The sequence below is a fragment of the Nothoprocta perdicaria genome, unplaced genomic scaffold (genome assembly GCF_003342845.1).
Source record: "Nothoprocta perdicaria isolate Ctin4 unplaced genomic scaffold, notPer1 scaffold_104, whole genome shotgun sequence".
Taxonomy (NCBI): domain Eukaryota; kingdom Metazoa; phylum Chordata; class Aves; order Tinamiformes; family Tinamidae; genus Nothoprocta; species Nothoprocta perdicaria.
The window spans coordinates 1,164,686-1,180,881 of record NW_020454139.1 but is presented as its reverse complement, the minus strand read 5'-3'; the positions used below and the strand labels follow the sequence as shown (position 1 = coordinate 1,180,881).

General features: G+C 39.6%; 1 protein-coding gene across 1 annotated transcript in view; it reads right to left on the bottom strand.

The window, feature by feature from the left end:
* Nucleotides 1–13,322, bottom strand: part of CNTLN (centlein) — a 173,480-nt gene extending 160,158 nt beyond the window's left edge. Inside the window, exon 1 of the mRNA XM_026044024.1 lies at nt 13,068–13,322. Coding sequence (XP_025899809.1) covers nt 13,068–13,322 — 255 coding nt within the window. The remainder of the gene's footprint in view (nt 1–13,067) is intronic.
* Between the last annotated feature and the right edge of the window lie 2,874 nt (nt 13,323–16,196).

The following is a 16,196-nucleotide window of genomic DNA, read 5'->3' as shown; positions in this document are numbered from 1 at the left end:
AGAGCTGCAGCAGATTACTTACTTGCTTTTAATTAAAAACATGGAAACCAGTTTTCTTTACTTATGAAAGTTTTAATTAGACAGAATTTTTGACRGGACACAAATACCAAGAAAGCACGCTAAGGGTATACAACATGACATAAGGCATCAGTCAAGATTGCACAAGGCTGCCTTTTGCTGCACCAGCTCTTGGTACTTCTACTAGTATTATACAATTTCTAGTAAATAATAAGGATTTGGAGATGTATGCTTCAGAATTAACTCTGGGCACTGCTTTTCCTTTCCACTAGAAAAAGAAATATTCAAAATTGAAGCAATATAGAAAAAAGAATACTTGAATCTTTATCATATGCATCTCTGATTTTACCTTAAACAGTAAATTAGTCTTCCAGTAAGCCCAGTTAACCTATGTCCTATGAAAGTTTGTGAAAAGGTTCTTAAATCAGAGCAAAGAAACAATGATCTTTAAAGCTACATACAAGAAAGCMTGTGAATGTTAAATAATGAAATAAAGGCTTTTCAAGATTTCCTGCTATACTCAAGTAAATATTTTGCACTAGATTATTTTTAAATGAAGAGTTACATTACTGCAGTAATTCATATAAATGCTGTAACATTAGAAACAAAAAATATCAGAATCTATATATTATACAGAAATGCAGAAATACTAGTATAAAAAAATCAACAAAAGATGAAGACAATAAAAATAAAGAAGGTGGACATAATCCATGGACTGCATTAAGACCAAATCAGCTAACCATAGTTTAACATCAAAAAAATAAATTAATAAGCCAAAAATATCATATTGGCAGCATCTTTAGTTAACAGGTGAAAACACCTGTAACTCCKGTAACCTGCAACATGAACATCACCTGTAACTTGCTATTATATCTTAATAAGCGATATAACAGGACATTACATATTATATTACAAGACAGTATATGACTTAAAAGGAGAATCACATTATGGCCATCAATTACCCAGCCTCTTTCTTCCCCCAAACTCCTGTAAACTCATAATTTACTCAGATACCACACGCATCATTAGCTCTTTATTAACTAGAATCTCATTAAGTTAGCCAGATAGACATCAAAGTATCTCCTCTTTACACAGCTTAATGTCAATCCTCAGTATCATAACAGACCAAAGGCATGAGTTAGTATCTTCACAACTCCGCTGTTCAGCATGATCGTACATCTTCCCCTTAATTTCTTCTTTCGCAACTTCATATCTCTTATAAATAAGAAAAGCCTGTTTCTTTTCAACATACCATGACAGTTAATATAACTAAGCACAAGATTATCCAATTACAGCCAAACTCTGGAGAAGAAGCTGCAATTATTATTTTGGCTATCCTTTCTTTCCTTCTTTTTTTTTTTTCCTGATCAGTTTTGCCTTCTAGAAAGCAATTTGAGTATTGAGATAAATAAAAATCATTAGTTGCAGCCCATACCAACTATTTCACCTTATGATTCCTGCTTTGTCAGGAGCAAGGCTATACTATCCTACTTCTGATGTGAACAAGACTATTTAGTGTAAAATTTCCTCCTTACAAAGTGTCTCTGAAGACAGGAGAGGTTTTTCAAGATTCACACAATATCAAATATTTTAATTATATCATCATTAACTTCAGGAGGAAAGCAAAGTTAAAATAGTTAGAATGAACATTGTCTCTACAGAATGGTCAAGACTAATATCTTAGCAATCAAAACTCTCTTGAAGATATCTTCATAGTAATCTTTTCATTTCCTGAAATAATTTAATTAATCCAGATCAAGAGTACAACACTGAAATAAAAATAACTGAATTAAAGATTCGAAAAACTTAAATGGTGAAGAAAAACAAAATATAGTTGTAATAATTGTAAATCACAGTTGTAAAAAGTAACCATTTTTCTCCACGTTTTATCAGTAATCCCTAAAAGACGTTCAGAAAAGTTTTGGTATATATTTTAAAAATCAGAAACCAAGATCTTTTGTATAAAATTGCACAGAAAGTAGGCAGGCCAAAGTTATCAACAAACGTTTTAAAACGTTCAACATTTTAACAGCTAGAATAGTTTCAAGTAAATGTATAATTATTAATTATAGTGAAAGTAGTACTACAAGCCGACAATTATTACAGTTATACAAGACAAAAAAATATCTTTACTTATCCTTTGTAAATTTTTGGCACAATTAATGGTAAGTTCTGGTAAGGCTGTTCCCTGAATGGTCTTGGGAGACGAACTCTTTCTTCTGAAACAGGGCTGCACAGTCTAGCTGAATTTGGCACTAGAAAAACACTGCAGCTGTCAAGGCTTAGGATATATCCCAAGGAACATMCAGCATATTCATGTGTATGTTAACAACTCAAGAGATCAGTGAGAGTTTACCTTGAGCAGCTGAGAACTTGTAAATACAAGGCAGATTACAGATGTCATTTGAAAGTTACCCAAAATCACTCATTAAAACCAAACTACCCACAACAATAAATGAGTTGAAGATGATGCTGTGTGATAAAGTTTACATTTTAGAACTTGAGAGATTTTAAACAGAATTAAAGTACTTCTGGTATTCCCTGTAAAGTGTGGAATTAAAATAAATGTAAATGGAGTATCTCATCATCACATTGACAGACATACAGAAAGGAATGACTCTATCTTATTTTCAAGAAYGCAAACTGGATTCTTCTCATTGATTCTTCCACTAGTAAAAAGTTTGTAACTGCTGACCAATACGAAATGAACTAATGGCAGGATTTATATGACATAAGCAGTCACAGTAGATGTGCTTGCTTGCCGCTGAAGTCATGAGTGTATTATTAAATATTAGCTTAAGTCACAAAACACAGTAACACAGAAAGACAAATATTCTCATTTCAGTTCAGTCAATTTCGTCTGAGGAGAGAGAAGCAAGTATAAATATTGCTTTACATAGTTCATATCAAAAGATGTAAAATTTTATACAAATTGAATCAATACAGCTGTTTGTCAGCTGTACACTCAATAGTCACTTAAAGTATCAGGAGTTTTCAGTTACAGTTTATTAGAAGACTACTAATTCTGCTCGATGAAAAAATGATAGTGAACTCCAATAGAAAAGGCTTTTATTGCAGCTCTGACAAAACATGAGCAGTTTTTCCCATGTCATAGGGACCATGTACTGATGAGAATGAGTATTAAACGTACAGGAAGGCTCATGTTCCTTCTACAGTACACTGTATGGAACAAGAATAAACAGAAAAATCTCATTTAAAATGAATTCCTAAAGTGTACTTACAGTTTTGAAATGAGAAATCTTTATGATATTTCACTTTATTTACTGCAGTGCATGGTTTACTATCACAAGTGTTCATTGTCATACACCAACTATTTATAGCAGGACAAGTGACTAGCATAAGAACATGCTATCTTCTGAAAACAGCAACAGAATATCCCAACGCAGGGAAAGAAAACAAAGCAACCATGCACAGGAATAACTGCTAGAAGAGCACTGGACAAATTATCATTTTATTTTTTAAAGGGATGGATATCGCCTTAAGTAGAATTTAAGCCAACTAAAGGACAGAGTTAGTTTACTGATTTTTTTTTAATAACAACAACAATGAGAGAATTGTATCATGATAGGAATATTTCAGTATGTGTAAAGCACCTAACTATCAGGCTGAAATACTGGATTAAGCAAGTATCGATGACTCTTTAGAAAGATTTTTAAAAAGTATGAAAAAAACACRTCTGAGAAGCAGTGACACATTGTTGAAAAAAATGTTTTGGACCACTCTCCTAGTTAGCATACTTTTCACTGAAAGCCTCAAGCCTTTAATCAAGCTGATGCAATCACTTTACATGTAAATGATAAAGAATTGTACTTGATAGCTCACATAGCTCTTAAAATTACATGGCTGTTTATGGCCACTGCAGACTCTCTAGACCCTACTTCATCAGTGTTTGTGATTTCCAGTCATATACCATACTCTTAAATAAAAGGTATTCTCTATAAATCACCCACTCTTGTTAAGYGGCTATAGAGAATATTCTAAAGCATTAGATGACCTGATCTTTGACATAGTAAGCTTTTCAAAAATAATCTAACAAGTCACTAAAATGTAAGATTGCTTAGTACCTCAAAAGAAAACGTAGTACCTCATATATATATCTAATTCTAAAGGCAGTCACATACAGTACAAATAATTGTATCTAACTGTCAGAAAAATTTTTGCAATACCGTCATTAAAACCTGTCTGGTTCAATATCTTCAAAGCAGATGCCATCAGCACACAAGTATTTTTTTCCCCATCTTCACTTCCTTAATGCTAAAACCAACACTTACTTTTATGATACTGGAAAATCGTGTCTTCCTTTCCGTAACTTTGTTTAATGAATTTCCTTTTATACTGTCTTTATCAATAGTTCAGGCAGCAAAAAACAACCAAAGAAAAAAGAAAAAAAAAAAAAAAGAAAGAAGAAAGAACAAGCTACTACTGCTTTGTTTGTTTTCTGTAAACTGAAGACATTGTACCCTTACTCAGAACTCAGTTCAATGCAAATAGGGACCATGAAAATATAAAGCTACTTGATGGAATACTTCTACAGAAAAAATGGTCTGCGCAAAAGCACTGCACACAATTTTGTGCTTAAAGATGCTATCTGTAATTACAACATGATTTCATAAAAGGACACTCAGATTTGCTCATCATTGTGAATACTAATAAAAATAAAGCAATGCAATTCAGCAAATAATTTTAAATACAGTTCAATCAACATAAATAAATGACTGATTGCAGCATCAAAGGACAAGAAATATAAAGTGTTTTCTGGATTCTACTTTTTGCAAGAKGAAGTCAATGAAGTAACATCAGCAAAGTCCATTCAGTATCAGAATGGGACTACATAGAATTGTTCATAAATACTGCTGGAGATGAATTATTAGACCAATGCTGGACCTATGAAGCACAGTGTTTTCTCACTGAGGAACTAATAATAAATACCTTCCTTTATTTATTTTAACAGAGAGTGATTGCACAAACAGGCTCCATTACATGCCTTCATTTAGTAACATCACCTTTGTATTCATAGATGTTTTCTTCTGAGTACTCAATATTAAAAACTAAACATTAATCTAATAAAAGATTTTTTCTAAAGGAAAAGATAAAGGGAAAGGTTTGGCTACAGAGATAAGGTTTAATTAATTAATTGGATTAATTCCTTTATATATCAAGCTATGATAACCCACCTGTCAGCTTTTAAATTATAAATACACAAACTAGTTGAGCTGAAAATCAGCTGCAGTTATTGCAAAAGACGCAAAAGAAACAAAAATGGAATACAATATAAGCTTCATAAGTTACAAAACTATTTTCTAGGAGTCCAAGGATAATGAAGGTGACACTTTTGAAGTTCACTCACTAGTTCTGAGAGCACAGAATAAAAATTTCAGCAACCATTTCAGAGTTGGTATTTAAATACAGTGCTCTGCATTAATGTAATTGTAATACACCTATGTATTTTGCAAACATTTGAGAATGAGGAAATGTATAGTTTCATTTTCTTAGACAACAAAACAATAAATATGTCTTTTGGAGTGTTCATGCTCAATTAATATGACTAATCAAGTGTACTTCATGTCTATCATTTCAACTCTGCCTGAAATGAAGTACTTCACAAGTTTTGTTAAAGTGTATCTCACACTGAGGACAACAAGAAGAATTTTATTTGCCTCTATTCCGAGTCATGAGCTCAACAGTAACAGTTGAAATAGCTAGAAAAGTGCACATTTAGTAACAACAAACAGAAACAACAAAATTACCCAAAGTCAATGTTTAAATGCAGCACACTTCCTCCTTGACCAAAATATATTTTGATGGGAGAAGTAAAGCTGCTTCAGAAATTCTCTTCCCAGCTCTGAAACTTTGAATAGCTGGATAGATCAAGAGTTTCCAGAAGCACACTCAGTACAGCTGGAAAGTTCCAAAAGTTAGAAGCAAGATCCTACTACTTCTCTGCATACAAAAGATGATTTCCTTTATTGAGAAACAGCCATAAGGCTTTTTGCTTCCATAAAAGCTACTCTTCCATTCACGCCGCTATGTCTATACTGAATTTAAATCATCCACTCATACCCCTAAGAGCAGCCTAAAATATACACACCCAAATACTGAGAACAGGTAACTACTTTCAAATAGGTATTTTTGTCCACATTTAACTAGTACCACTCTCAGTTCAGTTTTACATTTTTTACTCATGTTTTCCAAAAAATAGAATGAAATATCAAGTACACAAAACCTAATTAGATAAAATTTGTCAAAAATACAACRATGAAGAACAGAAAGATTAAGCAAATGTAGCTGCTGAACAAAGCTATTACTATGTCTAATGCATATATGGTAAGGCYGCCTTAGCAGAGCACCTGTACTGATCAGATTCATGTGACTTGGACTTCTTATATCCCCTTCCTCCCCCCCAGAAGGAAGGCATATATTCATTTTCACAGGTAATGGAGTAAATTTCAGTTTGTTACAGCGATGAGACCTATGCTCAGCGCTGCTGACTCCAAACTTCTTTATATGTCTCTCTGAGCTGCAAAGAGATCAAGATACAAGTCCAGTTGCCCATGAGTTTCTTCTCCTGCAGACACAGGATAGAAAGGATGCATTATGAGCAAAAACGGGTCTACACACAGCTTTCCATGGCAAGCAAGCAATGTAGAACAAAATACAACAACAGCAGGAGCCGAAGCCTCAATTACTTCACTTTCTGCAATCTAACAGTCCTCCCACCTTGTACCCAAAGTGCTAATGAATGCACAGATTCCATTTTTATGGGAATGTGGGGAACTTCCCCGGAGCCCCAACAGTGAAGAGACACTAGTGGCAGCTGACACAGGCAGACCTCTTCTGTTTATAAACTGCTGTCACAAACTGGAAATGCTATGCAAAAAATCTGCTGTGACAGAACATTTGTACATAGCCTAGTAACCAGTTCCTAACTTCGACTAACGCAGCATTTTCTGTTTTTTAATGTTAATTTCAAATAACATCATTTTGAAAACCACAAAGGGCAGTACAGTTTCTCCGACTCAAGGTTATAGGGTGGTTGACAAGCACCGATTTCTCACTCAATGGTATAAACTGTGCAACAAGTACCACGGAATGCTATACTCATGAGACTGCGACATATCTACAGCTGTAGACGCTCATAGATTCCTGATATAGCAAGAAACAGGCTTTGTAATGATCATTCACAAGAAAAGCATGCAAGTGAGAAATCAAAGAAAAATTGCAAAAGACTGCAAAATTGCAAAAAAATGCAAAATTGCAAAAACAAAGAGCATATAAAACTTCAGAAAAATAAAGTCATCTTAACTTTTGCAGAAGCACAAAGTTAGAAGGAGAATCTTCAAACAGCAAAATACAACCCTGTGTAAGCATAGCTCACACAGTGTAAACACAATGCTTTGAAACGAAAGCTGTGATGAATACAATAGTAAAAATAGTTGTTTTCTCAGGTTTATGTACAAAATAAAGGTATTTTCTTTGGATCTCAGTTTGGATACCACTCAGTATCCAAGCAATGAAATGTGAGTAGCTTCATTTCATGTTTTGCAGCTTAGGATACATCCAAAAAAAAAAAAAAAAACCCTCCATGATTATCATCTGCAGCATATATTAAGCAGAGGACAGGCTCTTCCCTCATACTTTCCCATATTCCCAGCAACATAAGGCACTCAACTGGAATACCAAAGACCAAATCCCTCTTTGCTATATTCAAAGCAAAGACTACAGTGGAATTTCTCACATGTGTGAAGAGAATTCACATCAGATCACAAGTTACTTTGAAGAACCTTTACTAAAGAATACAATCTATGAAAAAACATGTACTCTAGTTGAGGACTTAAAATATATAGCACGCCCAAATAACATACCTTTGGACTTGAAGCATGCACACATTTTTAGATCACATGAATAAACTTCAACAATAGATATTGAAAATAGAAAACAAACGCCATACTCCAATGTACTATAAAAATCAAATATTCAAATACAGAGTCACTAGGAAGTTTTGTTAAAACAAGATAAAATTAAGGAAAAAGCACACAAAAGCCAAATATTCTGGGAAACTCAAGCCTCTCAACAAGCTTACAGGGACACAGTAAATTCCTCCTTCTTCAGCCACAACATCCAAAACATTATAAATTTCTATATCAGAAATAATTACATTTGCACAAGCAGCACCTCCTTCTTCCCCCAAAATTAAAAATGTACACACACACGAAAGATAAAGAAGAAAGGCAGAAAACACCACAGTCAGAAACTCCAGGGAGCATAAGGATAAGTCGTTAATAATTTTCCACGGACAGCAAGCAAAATACTCAAGTCATCACCTCAGATGATGGGTACAAGTGTAAAAATGAAGTTAAATAACCTTACTGTTTGAACTAYGCTTACTCTACAACCCCTGCAAAGTAAAATCTGTCACAAAACTGGAACAAGGTACCCAAAAGAAAAAAAAAAAAATCTGCTTTCAGTGTTCCCAGGAAATTTATTCATTAATTCTCAAATAAAATAACAAAACAAAACAAAAAAAAGTTGTTTAGTGACTGCTAGGATTTACACTCTACTGTGGAGTACCCATCACAGTCTTACAAAATAATATAATATAGAAGCAAGCATGCTTCTTCAGATTTCTTTTAGTATTTTCTTACTTTTATTTAAAAAAAAAGGAACAGGAAAAAAAGGCAAGAGGAAAAAGGATCCAAGTCAGAACATAAAAGGCACTACTGCAGATATAAAAAGATCAATTATTTCAGGGTCCCGCTACATATGACAGAAACAGATGCCCATTATGCCTACACTTAAAGTAAAGATCTGTTTCAAAAAGTGTACAATAGCGACCAAAAACACATAGGTAGGAGTGGGCATAAAGCAGGACAGGGCAAGAGTATAAAAATATGTCAAGGTTACATGATCTCATAGCCTGGAGCCACCACAGAGAACAACAGGACAATTTAGAAGATGTGTATTTTGTAAGAAGCATCAAGAGTTACACAAAGGTCCCAACTCCGACAAACAGATGTTTTTCTTGTGAAGAAAAAAAAATCCAAAGGCTAACCAGGTCCAGCTCTAGCATAMTGTGAGCATCAGCAAGACAAGTTCAGTTACAAATTCTGTTGCAGAAGTGCAGTTTATGAAACTACAAATATAACTCTTTGAGGATAAGAAAACAAAATCTCCAGCAGTTTTATCCAATTGAGTAGTAAAAGCCTAACATTTCAGTCATGCATTTTGTAAGACACATATCCTAGGCAGCTCAAGTAGTCTCTAAAATAAATATTTGCAGAATCACAGAATCACACATTTTGCTAAATTTAAAAATAAAAATGCAGAATTACACAGAATCATTAAGGTTGGAAGAAACTTCTGGAGATCATCTATTTCAATCCTCCTGCATAAGCAGAATCACCTAGCGCTTGCTGCATAGGATCCTGTCCAGGCAGGTTTTGAGTATCTCCAAAAACATATTCCAAATCCTCTCCGGCCAACCTGTCTTGTGTTCATAGAATCACAGAATGCTTAAGGTTGGAAGGGACCTCAGAGGTTACGTCGCCCAACCCCCGTGCTCATGCATGTGGCACAGGGCTGCATCCAAGCGGGTTTTAACAATCTCCAGATCAGGAGACTCCACAACCTCTCTGGGCAGCCTGTGGCAGGGCTCTGGCACCCTCACTGTCAAGAAATGTTTCCTTAAGTTCCTGTGGAACTTTTGGTGCCTCAGCTTGTGGCCGTTTCCTCTAGTCCTATCGCTGGCCACCACTGAGAAGAGGCCGCCCCCTCCTCCTCACTGCCACCCTTGAGGTRTTTATACACGCTGATCAGGTCCCCCCTCAGCCTYCTCTTCTCCAGGCTGAACAGGCCCAGCTCYCTCAGCCTTTGCTCACAGGGCAGATGTTCCAGGCCCCKGATCATCCTGGTAGCCCTGCGCTGGACTCTCTCCAGCAGCTCCACATCCCTCTTGTCCTGGGGAGCCCAGAACTGGACACAGTCTCCASATGTGGCCTCACCAGGGCTGTGTATAGGGGGACGATCCCCTCCCTGCTGGAGACGCTCTTCTTAATGCACCCCAGGATCCCGTTGGCCTTCTTGGCCACCAGGGCACACTGCTGCTCATGGTCATCTTGTCATCAACCACAACACCCAGGTCCCTCTCTGTGGGGCTGCTCTCCAGCAGGTCAACCCCTAATCTGTACTGGTGTCCAGGGTTATTCCTCCCCAAGTGCAGGACCCTGCACTTGCCCTTGTTGAACTTCATGAGGTTTCTCACCGCCCAGTCCTCCAGTCTGTCCAGGTCCCTCTGGATGGCAGCACAGCCCTCAGGGCTGTCAGCTACTCCTCCCAGTTTGGTATCGTCGGCAAACTTGCTGAGGGAGCACTCCAGCCCTTCATCCAGGTTRTTAATGAATAAGCTGAACAAGACKGAAACGAGGACTGACCCCTGGGGGACACCGCTAAAGTACACCGTGTTCAGTAACCCTTACAACAAACTTTTTTCTCATGTTCAGATAGTATCTTCTGTGTTTCAGTCTGTGGCCACTGCCTCTTGTCCCACTGCAAGTCACCAGTGAAAGTAATACAGACCCATCTTCTTGACATCCTTCCTTAAGATATTTGTATACACTGATAAGATCTCTCAGTCTCACAGAATGGCTGAGTTTGGAAGGGACCTCTAGATATCATCTAGTCCAATCCCCCTGTTTGAGCAGGGACAACTACAGCATAGGCACAGGGCAGCACCCAGGTGGGTTTGGAAGATTTACAGAGAAGGAGAGYCCACAGCCTCTCTGGGCAGCCTGTGCCAGGGCTCTGTCACCCTCACAGGAAAGAAGTTCTTCCTCACATGGAGATGGAACTGCCAGTGTTGCAACTTACACCCGCTACCCCTTGTCCTGTCACTGGCCACCACCAAGAAGAGCTTGGCCCCTTCCTCCCTACATTCTGTCCTCAGGCATTTGCAAGTATTGATCAGATCCCCTCTCAGTCTCTCTTCTCCAGGTTAAACAGGCCCAGCTCACTCAGTCTCTCCTCATACGAGAGATGCTCCAGTCCCTTAATCACCTTTGTCGCTCTCYGCTGGACCCTCTCGAGAAGCTCCACGTCCCTCTTGTCCTGGGGAGCCCAGAGCGGTCCCCAATATTCCAGGTTTGGCCTCCCCAGAGCTGAGCAGAGGGGCAGGATCCCCTCCCTGCCCCTGCTGCCAGCATCCTCCTCATGCAGCCAGGAGCCCATTGGCCTTCTTGGCCACGAGGGCACTGCTGCCTCATGGTTAGCTTTTTAACCATGGCTAACCAGGACACCCAGACTCTTCTCTGCAAAACTGCTCTCCAGCAGGTCAACCCCTAATCTGTCCTGGTGCCTCGGGTTATTCCTTCCCAGAGGTAGGAGCCTGCACTTATCCTTGTTGAATCTCCAGAGGTTCCTCTCCCTCTGGATGGCAGCACAGCCCTCCAGATGTGATTTTCTCTTGATTAATCCATGTTGACTACTCCTGATCAGCTTCTTTTCCTCCATACAGTGGCAGAAGTCATCCAGGATGGGCTGTTCCATCACTTCTCCAGAGACGCAGGTGAGGCTCACCAGCCAGGGTCTTGCTTCTTGCCCTTTTTGAAGGCTGGAGTGTCACTGGCTTTCTTCCAGCTCTCAAGCACCTCTCCCATTCTCCACAATCTTTCGAAGACAGAGAGTGGCTTAGCAACAACTAGCACCTGTAGCTGCATCTCAYTGGGGCCTCTGGATTTCTGAGCCAAGTATTTCTACTTATCAAAACAGAAGACCAAATGACGTTATCCAAAAAATAACCAAATATCCAATTGACGTTAATCAAGTTATACAAGAGAGATTACAATTCTACTAAAAAAAATTAACAGCTTAACTATATTCCAGACAAAGAGACTAGAAAAACATAAAATGAACATCTTTCCATCMATACTCAGGTTTTTAAATGGCTTGATTTTGCAAAAGATTTTCATAGGAAATACGGAGTTCAAATGGATTAAACATTCTCGAATAGTTTCATTCATAATTTCACTTTGACATCAGATAAAGAATCTCGCTCAAGCCTATTTTAGTTCAAATTAAGAACATAACAAGAAAAATTAGAGATAATTCCTACTTTGGAAAAGCTGAATAGCTGACAATTCTAGGCGATACCTCTTTTAAAAATCTAGTATACAGATTTAAATCTATTTTCTTCTTCTTTAAATAAAATATATATGCTTCAATATATGTCTGTATATTCATTAATGGAGTAATAAAATAATAAACCTGTAGATAACTATACTGATTTTTTTCAAGAAAAAAACCCTACTTTTCATTAATTACTAATGCATTTCCCCTCTCCCTCCAAACTAAGAATCTTTAAAAAGTGCTGAGTACATTTATCTGCTTCTATGACAAGGCTGACATTTATTGGACTCTAATCTAAGAACTGAAAATTCTTCTATTGCATTTAGGTTCTGTCTTCAGATATATGACCTACTTTCATCTTTTTTTTTTCTCTCCTTGTTTCCCTTTTTGAAGGCTGTTTGAATTGCTAAAAGAGGAAGACACAAGGATAGTAAGATGTATAAGATTAAGATGAATATATTTCAAAAAAGACTTTATGGCGGTCAACCTCCACATGATTGCACTGCGCTCATCAAGGAATAAGCACAAATATGTGTTTAATTCAATTAATCTAAAGGGGAAAAGATACTTAGCTATAATTTGTGTACATCAAGTTTCATTAACAAAGAGATTAGAAATTCARATTTGTACTCTTTACTTCCAAGTTTTTATTATTTAACATGCTTTTTAGCATATACTACTAGGCTGTAGCACTACATAGTTTGCGTTCAGCTGGCAAAACATCACGGCATGGGCTATTCCTTTTGCCTCTACCAAGCCTTGTGTCCCACAGAGTTGTAAAGAGTTTTCCAAACTTCTGCCGCAAGGTKCTTAAGAGACAACCACTTCATTCAGTGATCAGTATCTCTGACCAGGAGTTACTACTGATAGTAATATATTGCTCTTGCTTCTCCTGTGCAACAAGTTTTTGCCAGGTTGTGTCTAAATTCCAAGCCCTGCGTGCGGTGCCCGTCGCTCCGAGGCCGCTTGGGAGGCAGGGCAAGGGCTGCTCCAGGGAGGGCTCTGCGGGCTGCCCACAGCCCTGCTGCCGACCCCGCCGCCGTGAGCGGGACCAGACYCCGGGCGAGCGCTGCCTCGGGGACGGCAACAAGGGAGAGCAGAGCGGCAGCTGGCGGCACCTTCCTTGTCTGATCCCGGCGGGATCCAGGCGGGAACACGATACGCATGGGAGAGGCGCGCAGGGGCAGCMGGCACAGCGATGCTGGGCACGCATCGTGTCCCACGGCAGCTCCCGAGGGAGACAGTTACGGGCGACGTTTCTAGAGCGTCCCTGTCGCCGCCTCCTCCGAGAGGCGGCCCGGGAACCCCTAACCCTGCCGCGGGCTGCGCAGGGCTGCTCAGCGAGTCGAAGAGCCCCTGCAAAGCTGGCCTGACACCTTGTTTTTTTCTTTTTCTTTTTTTTTTTTTTTTTTTTTGTTTTTTGGCACGCAGGTCGTTCCTCTCACCGTTGTATACCAGGCAAACAAGCGGCGACTTTTTTCGGAGAATCCCGTGCTTAAGCACGCGCCTAAACAAAGCACAGGCGCGGGGCAACCCCGCCGCAACAGGCGGGCGCCGCCTCCCTCTCTCCCTCCCTCCCTCCCTGCGGCCGTTAGCGACCGTTACGGGCCGTTCCCGGCGCCGCCACCCGCCGCCGCGCTCGGTGCCGGCCCCGCTGGGGACGCACCTGGCAGCGGCTCAGCTCCTCGGCCACGCTGCGCAGCTCCTCCTCCAGCTCGGCCAGCCGCGGCGCCGCCGCCTCCGGGCGGCCCGCAGCCATGGCCGGCCCCGCGGCGGCGAAACCCGCCCGCCCGCTCCCGAGGGAACGCGGCGAGCGGCGGGGCCGTGAACCACGAAAAACTTTCCCCGCGCGCTGCACTTAGCGCGCGGGCGAGCGCCGGAAACCGCAGAGAAGAGGACGCGGCGCAATGACGTCAGCGCAACTGCCACCTCGGCCGGGAGAAGGGGCGAGAGGCGCGTTTGAATTCGCCCGCCCGAGCGGCCGCGACGCGCATGCGCGGAGCGCCCACGGAGCCGTTGGGAGCCGTTAGGAGCGGTTGGGAGCGTTTTAGCGGCCGGTAAACGGTGTTAGCCTCGGTGAAACAGACACAAAAAGCCGCGTGCTGTCCGCGCTGGGAGCCTAGCAGCGAGTCTCGCTTCCCTTGTCGCGGCTATCGTGCCGCGTCTGGGCTCTTTGCTCTGTGAACGCGTGGAAATCCTGCACGCACATGCCGTCCTGGAGCTGCAGAGACGCTCAGGACCGTTGCGTGCTTGTCGAGTTAGGAGTTGTAGGTGCCGCACACACGTGTCCCTGCGTGTGCTGCGCACGGGCCTCGAGTCTCCAGCGTGCTTTCAGTTCAGTAGCACGTAGTCCTCTGGACTTGTTTTTGAGCTGGGCACCAACATTTGCAAGATGAGCAAGAGGGGGAGTTGGAGAGTGGGTCATTACAGTGCTTCAGGATGCCCAAGGACCCAAACTGGCTGTTACCTGGGAAGAACATTTAGGAAATTACTTACTTCTAGAATTGAGAGTCAATGACCAAAAAAAAAAAAAAAAAAAAAAAAAAAAGGTTTTCTGCTACAAAGAGAACATGAAATCTTGGGTATAATTCAGCTGTGTAGAAATGAACTAGGTTTAGTATGTGGATATGCAAATACCTGCTTTTGTGATGAGGTGATAGTTGTGTTGCCAAAGTAAATCAGTACGGTTTCCATTTTCTCCTGTGATCACCCTACAGAGCAACATGTTCATTGAAAAATTTCACTCAGAAGGCACAAAGAAAGATATTAAAACATGAGTCTGGGATATATTCTTTAGCCTAGAAATAACACCAGTTGAACTGATTTTCAACAATTTGATTATCTTACTATCAATCAGGAGTATCACACGTGATGTGTGCATGTACTACATGTAAGAAACTCTCTTTCCTCTCCATCATCATTTTTGATCAAATTCCATGAAATTTTGCATGTGTATACCACTATGACAGGAAATAAAATCACAATGATAAAATCTTTGTAATCTTATACTTTTAATAATTCTGTGAGCTAATAAGGTTAGTTCAATCATAATGACTATCCTACCATTTTCCTAACATGTTTACATTTCCACTTTGGTACATTCTTTCTCCCTTAAGTCATCCAGTCACGACTTCATGTGCAGCCYTCACTTTTTCCACATCTCCACCTTTTAATAACCATCTTTTTACTTTTCATCTGTTTCCTAATACTTTTATCATTGTCCCCTTGACCATTTGTTCTCTATTACACATGGACAACAAGCGGCTAAGCTTACTTACAAAACAATATACTTGGATTAACTGCTAAACAACTATAATGACCAAACAGGATTTAAAAACATTTTCCAAGTACAAGGTCGTTCAAAGTTTAACTGAAAAGATTCAAGTATTACGGGAGTTTTATTCACAGTTGACACAGTTGACAGAAGGCTGTAATCCCTCTAAGTTTACCATTTAAAAGAGGAATTTGTGCATATACATATCATATGAATGCATTTTATCATAGAAAATGCATATCTCATACATTCACATAGCTGCACAATTATAGCCATAATATTCTTGTATACGGTTTAGTCATCGTATTTGTTTTCCTGATATTTCACAGTTTGTTTTTATGTATGATTTTTCTATTCACAGCATTCTTGATATTGTTTTTAGAATATATAAAAAAATAACAAAACCATGCAGTGGGCAACTTTTGATGAACTGGAAGACTTCACTCCTTTGGAGAATTATGTGTTTTTCCCAACAGCTGACATCTTGGAACATTTACAGGTATCAAATGTAGAAGAATGTTAGGTAAGTTTTTTTCAGGCTCAAATACTTCCTTTACATTGCACTTCATGTGAAGCTGCATTTGAGTTTAACCCACTCAAGAATTTTTGAGATCCAGGTTTGTTGAGGAAGCATGCAATTTTTAGTGTTTCTCCATGAAAAAAGGTTACTACAGATAAACTGCACAGTTGAAATCCAGTTGCTAGGCTTTTGTCACTTAGGGAACCTGTAAATGTTATACCAACAAAAGTGCTCGCTGTGTTGCTG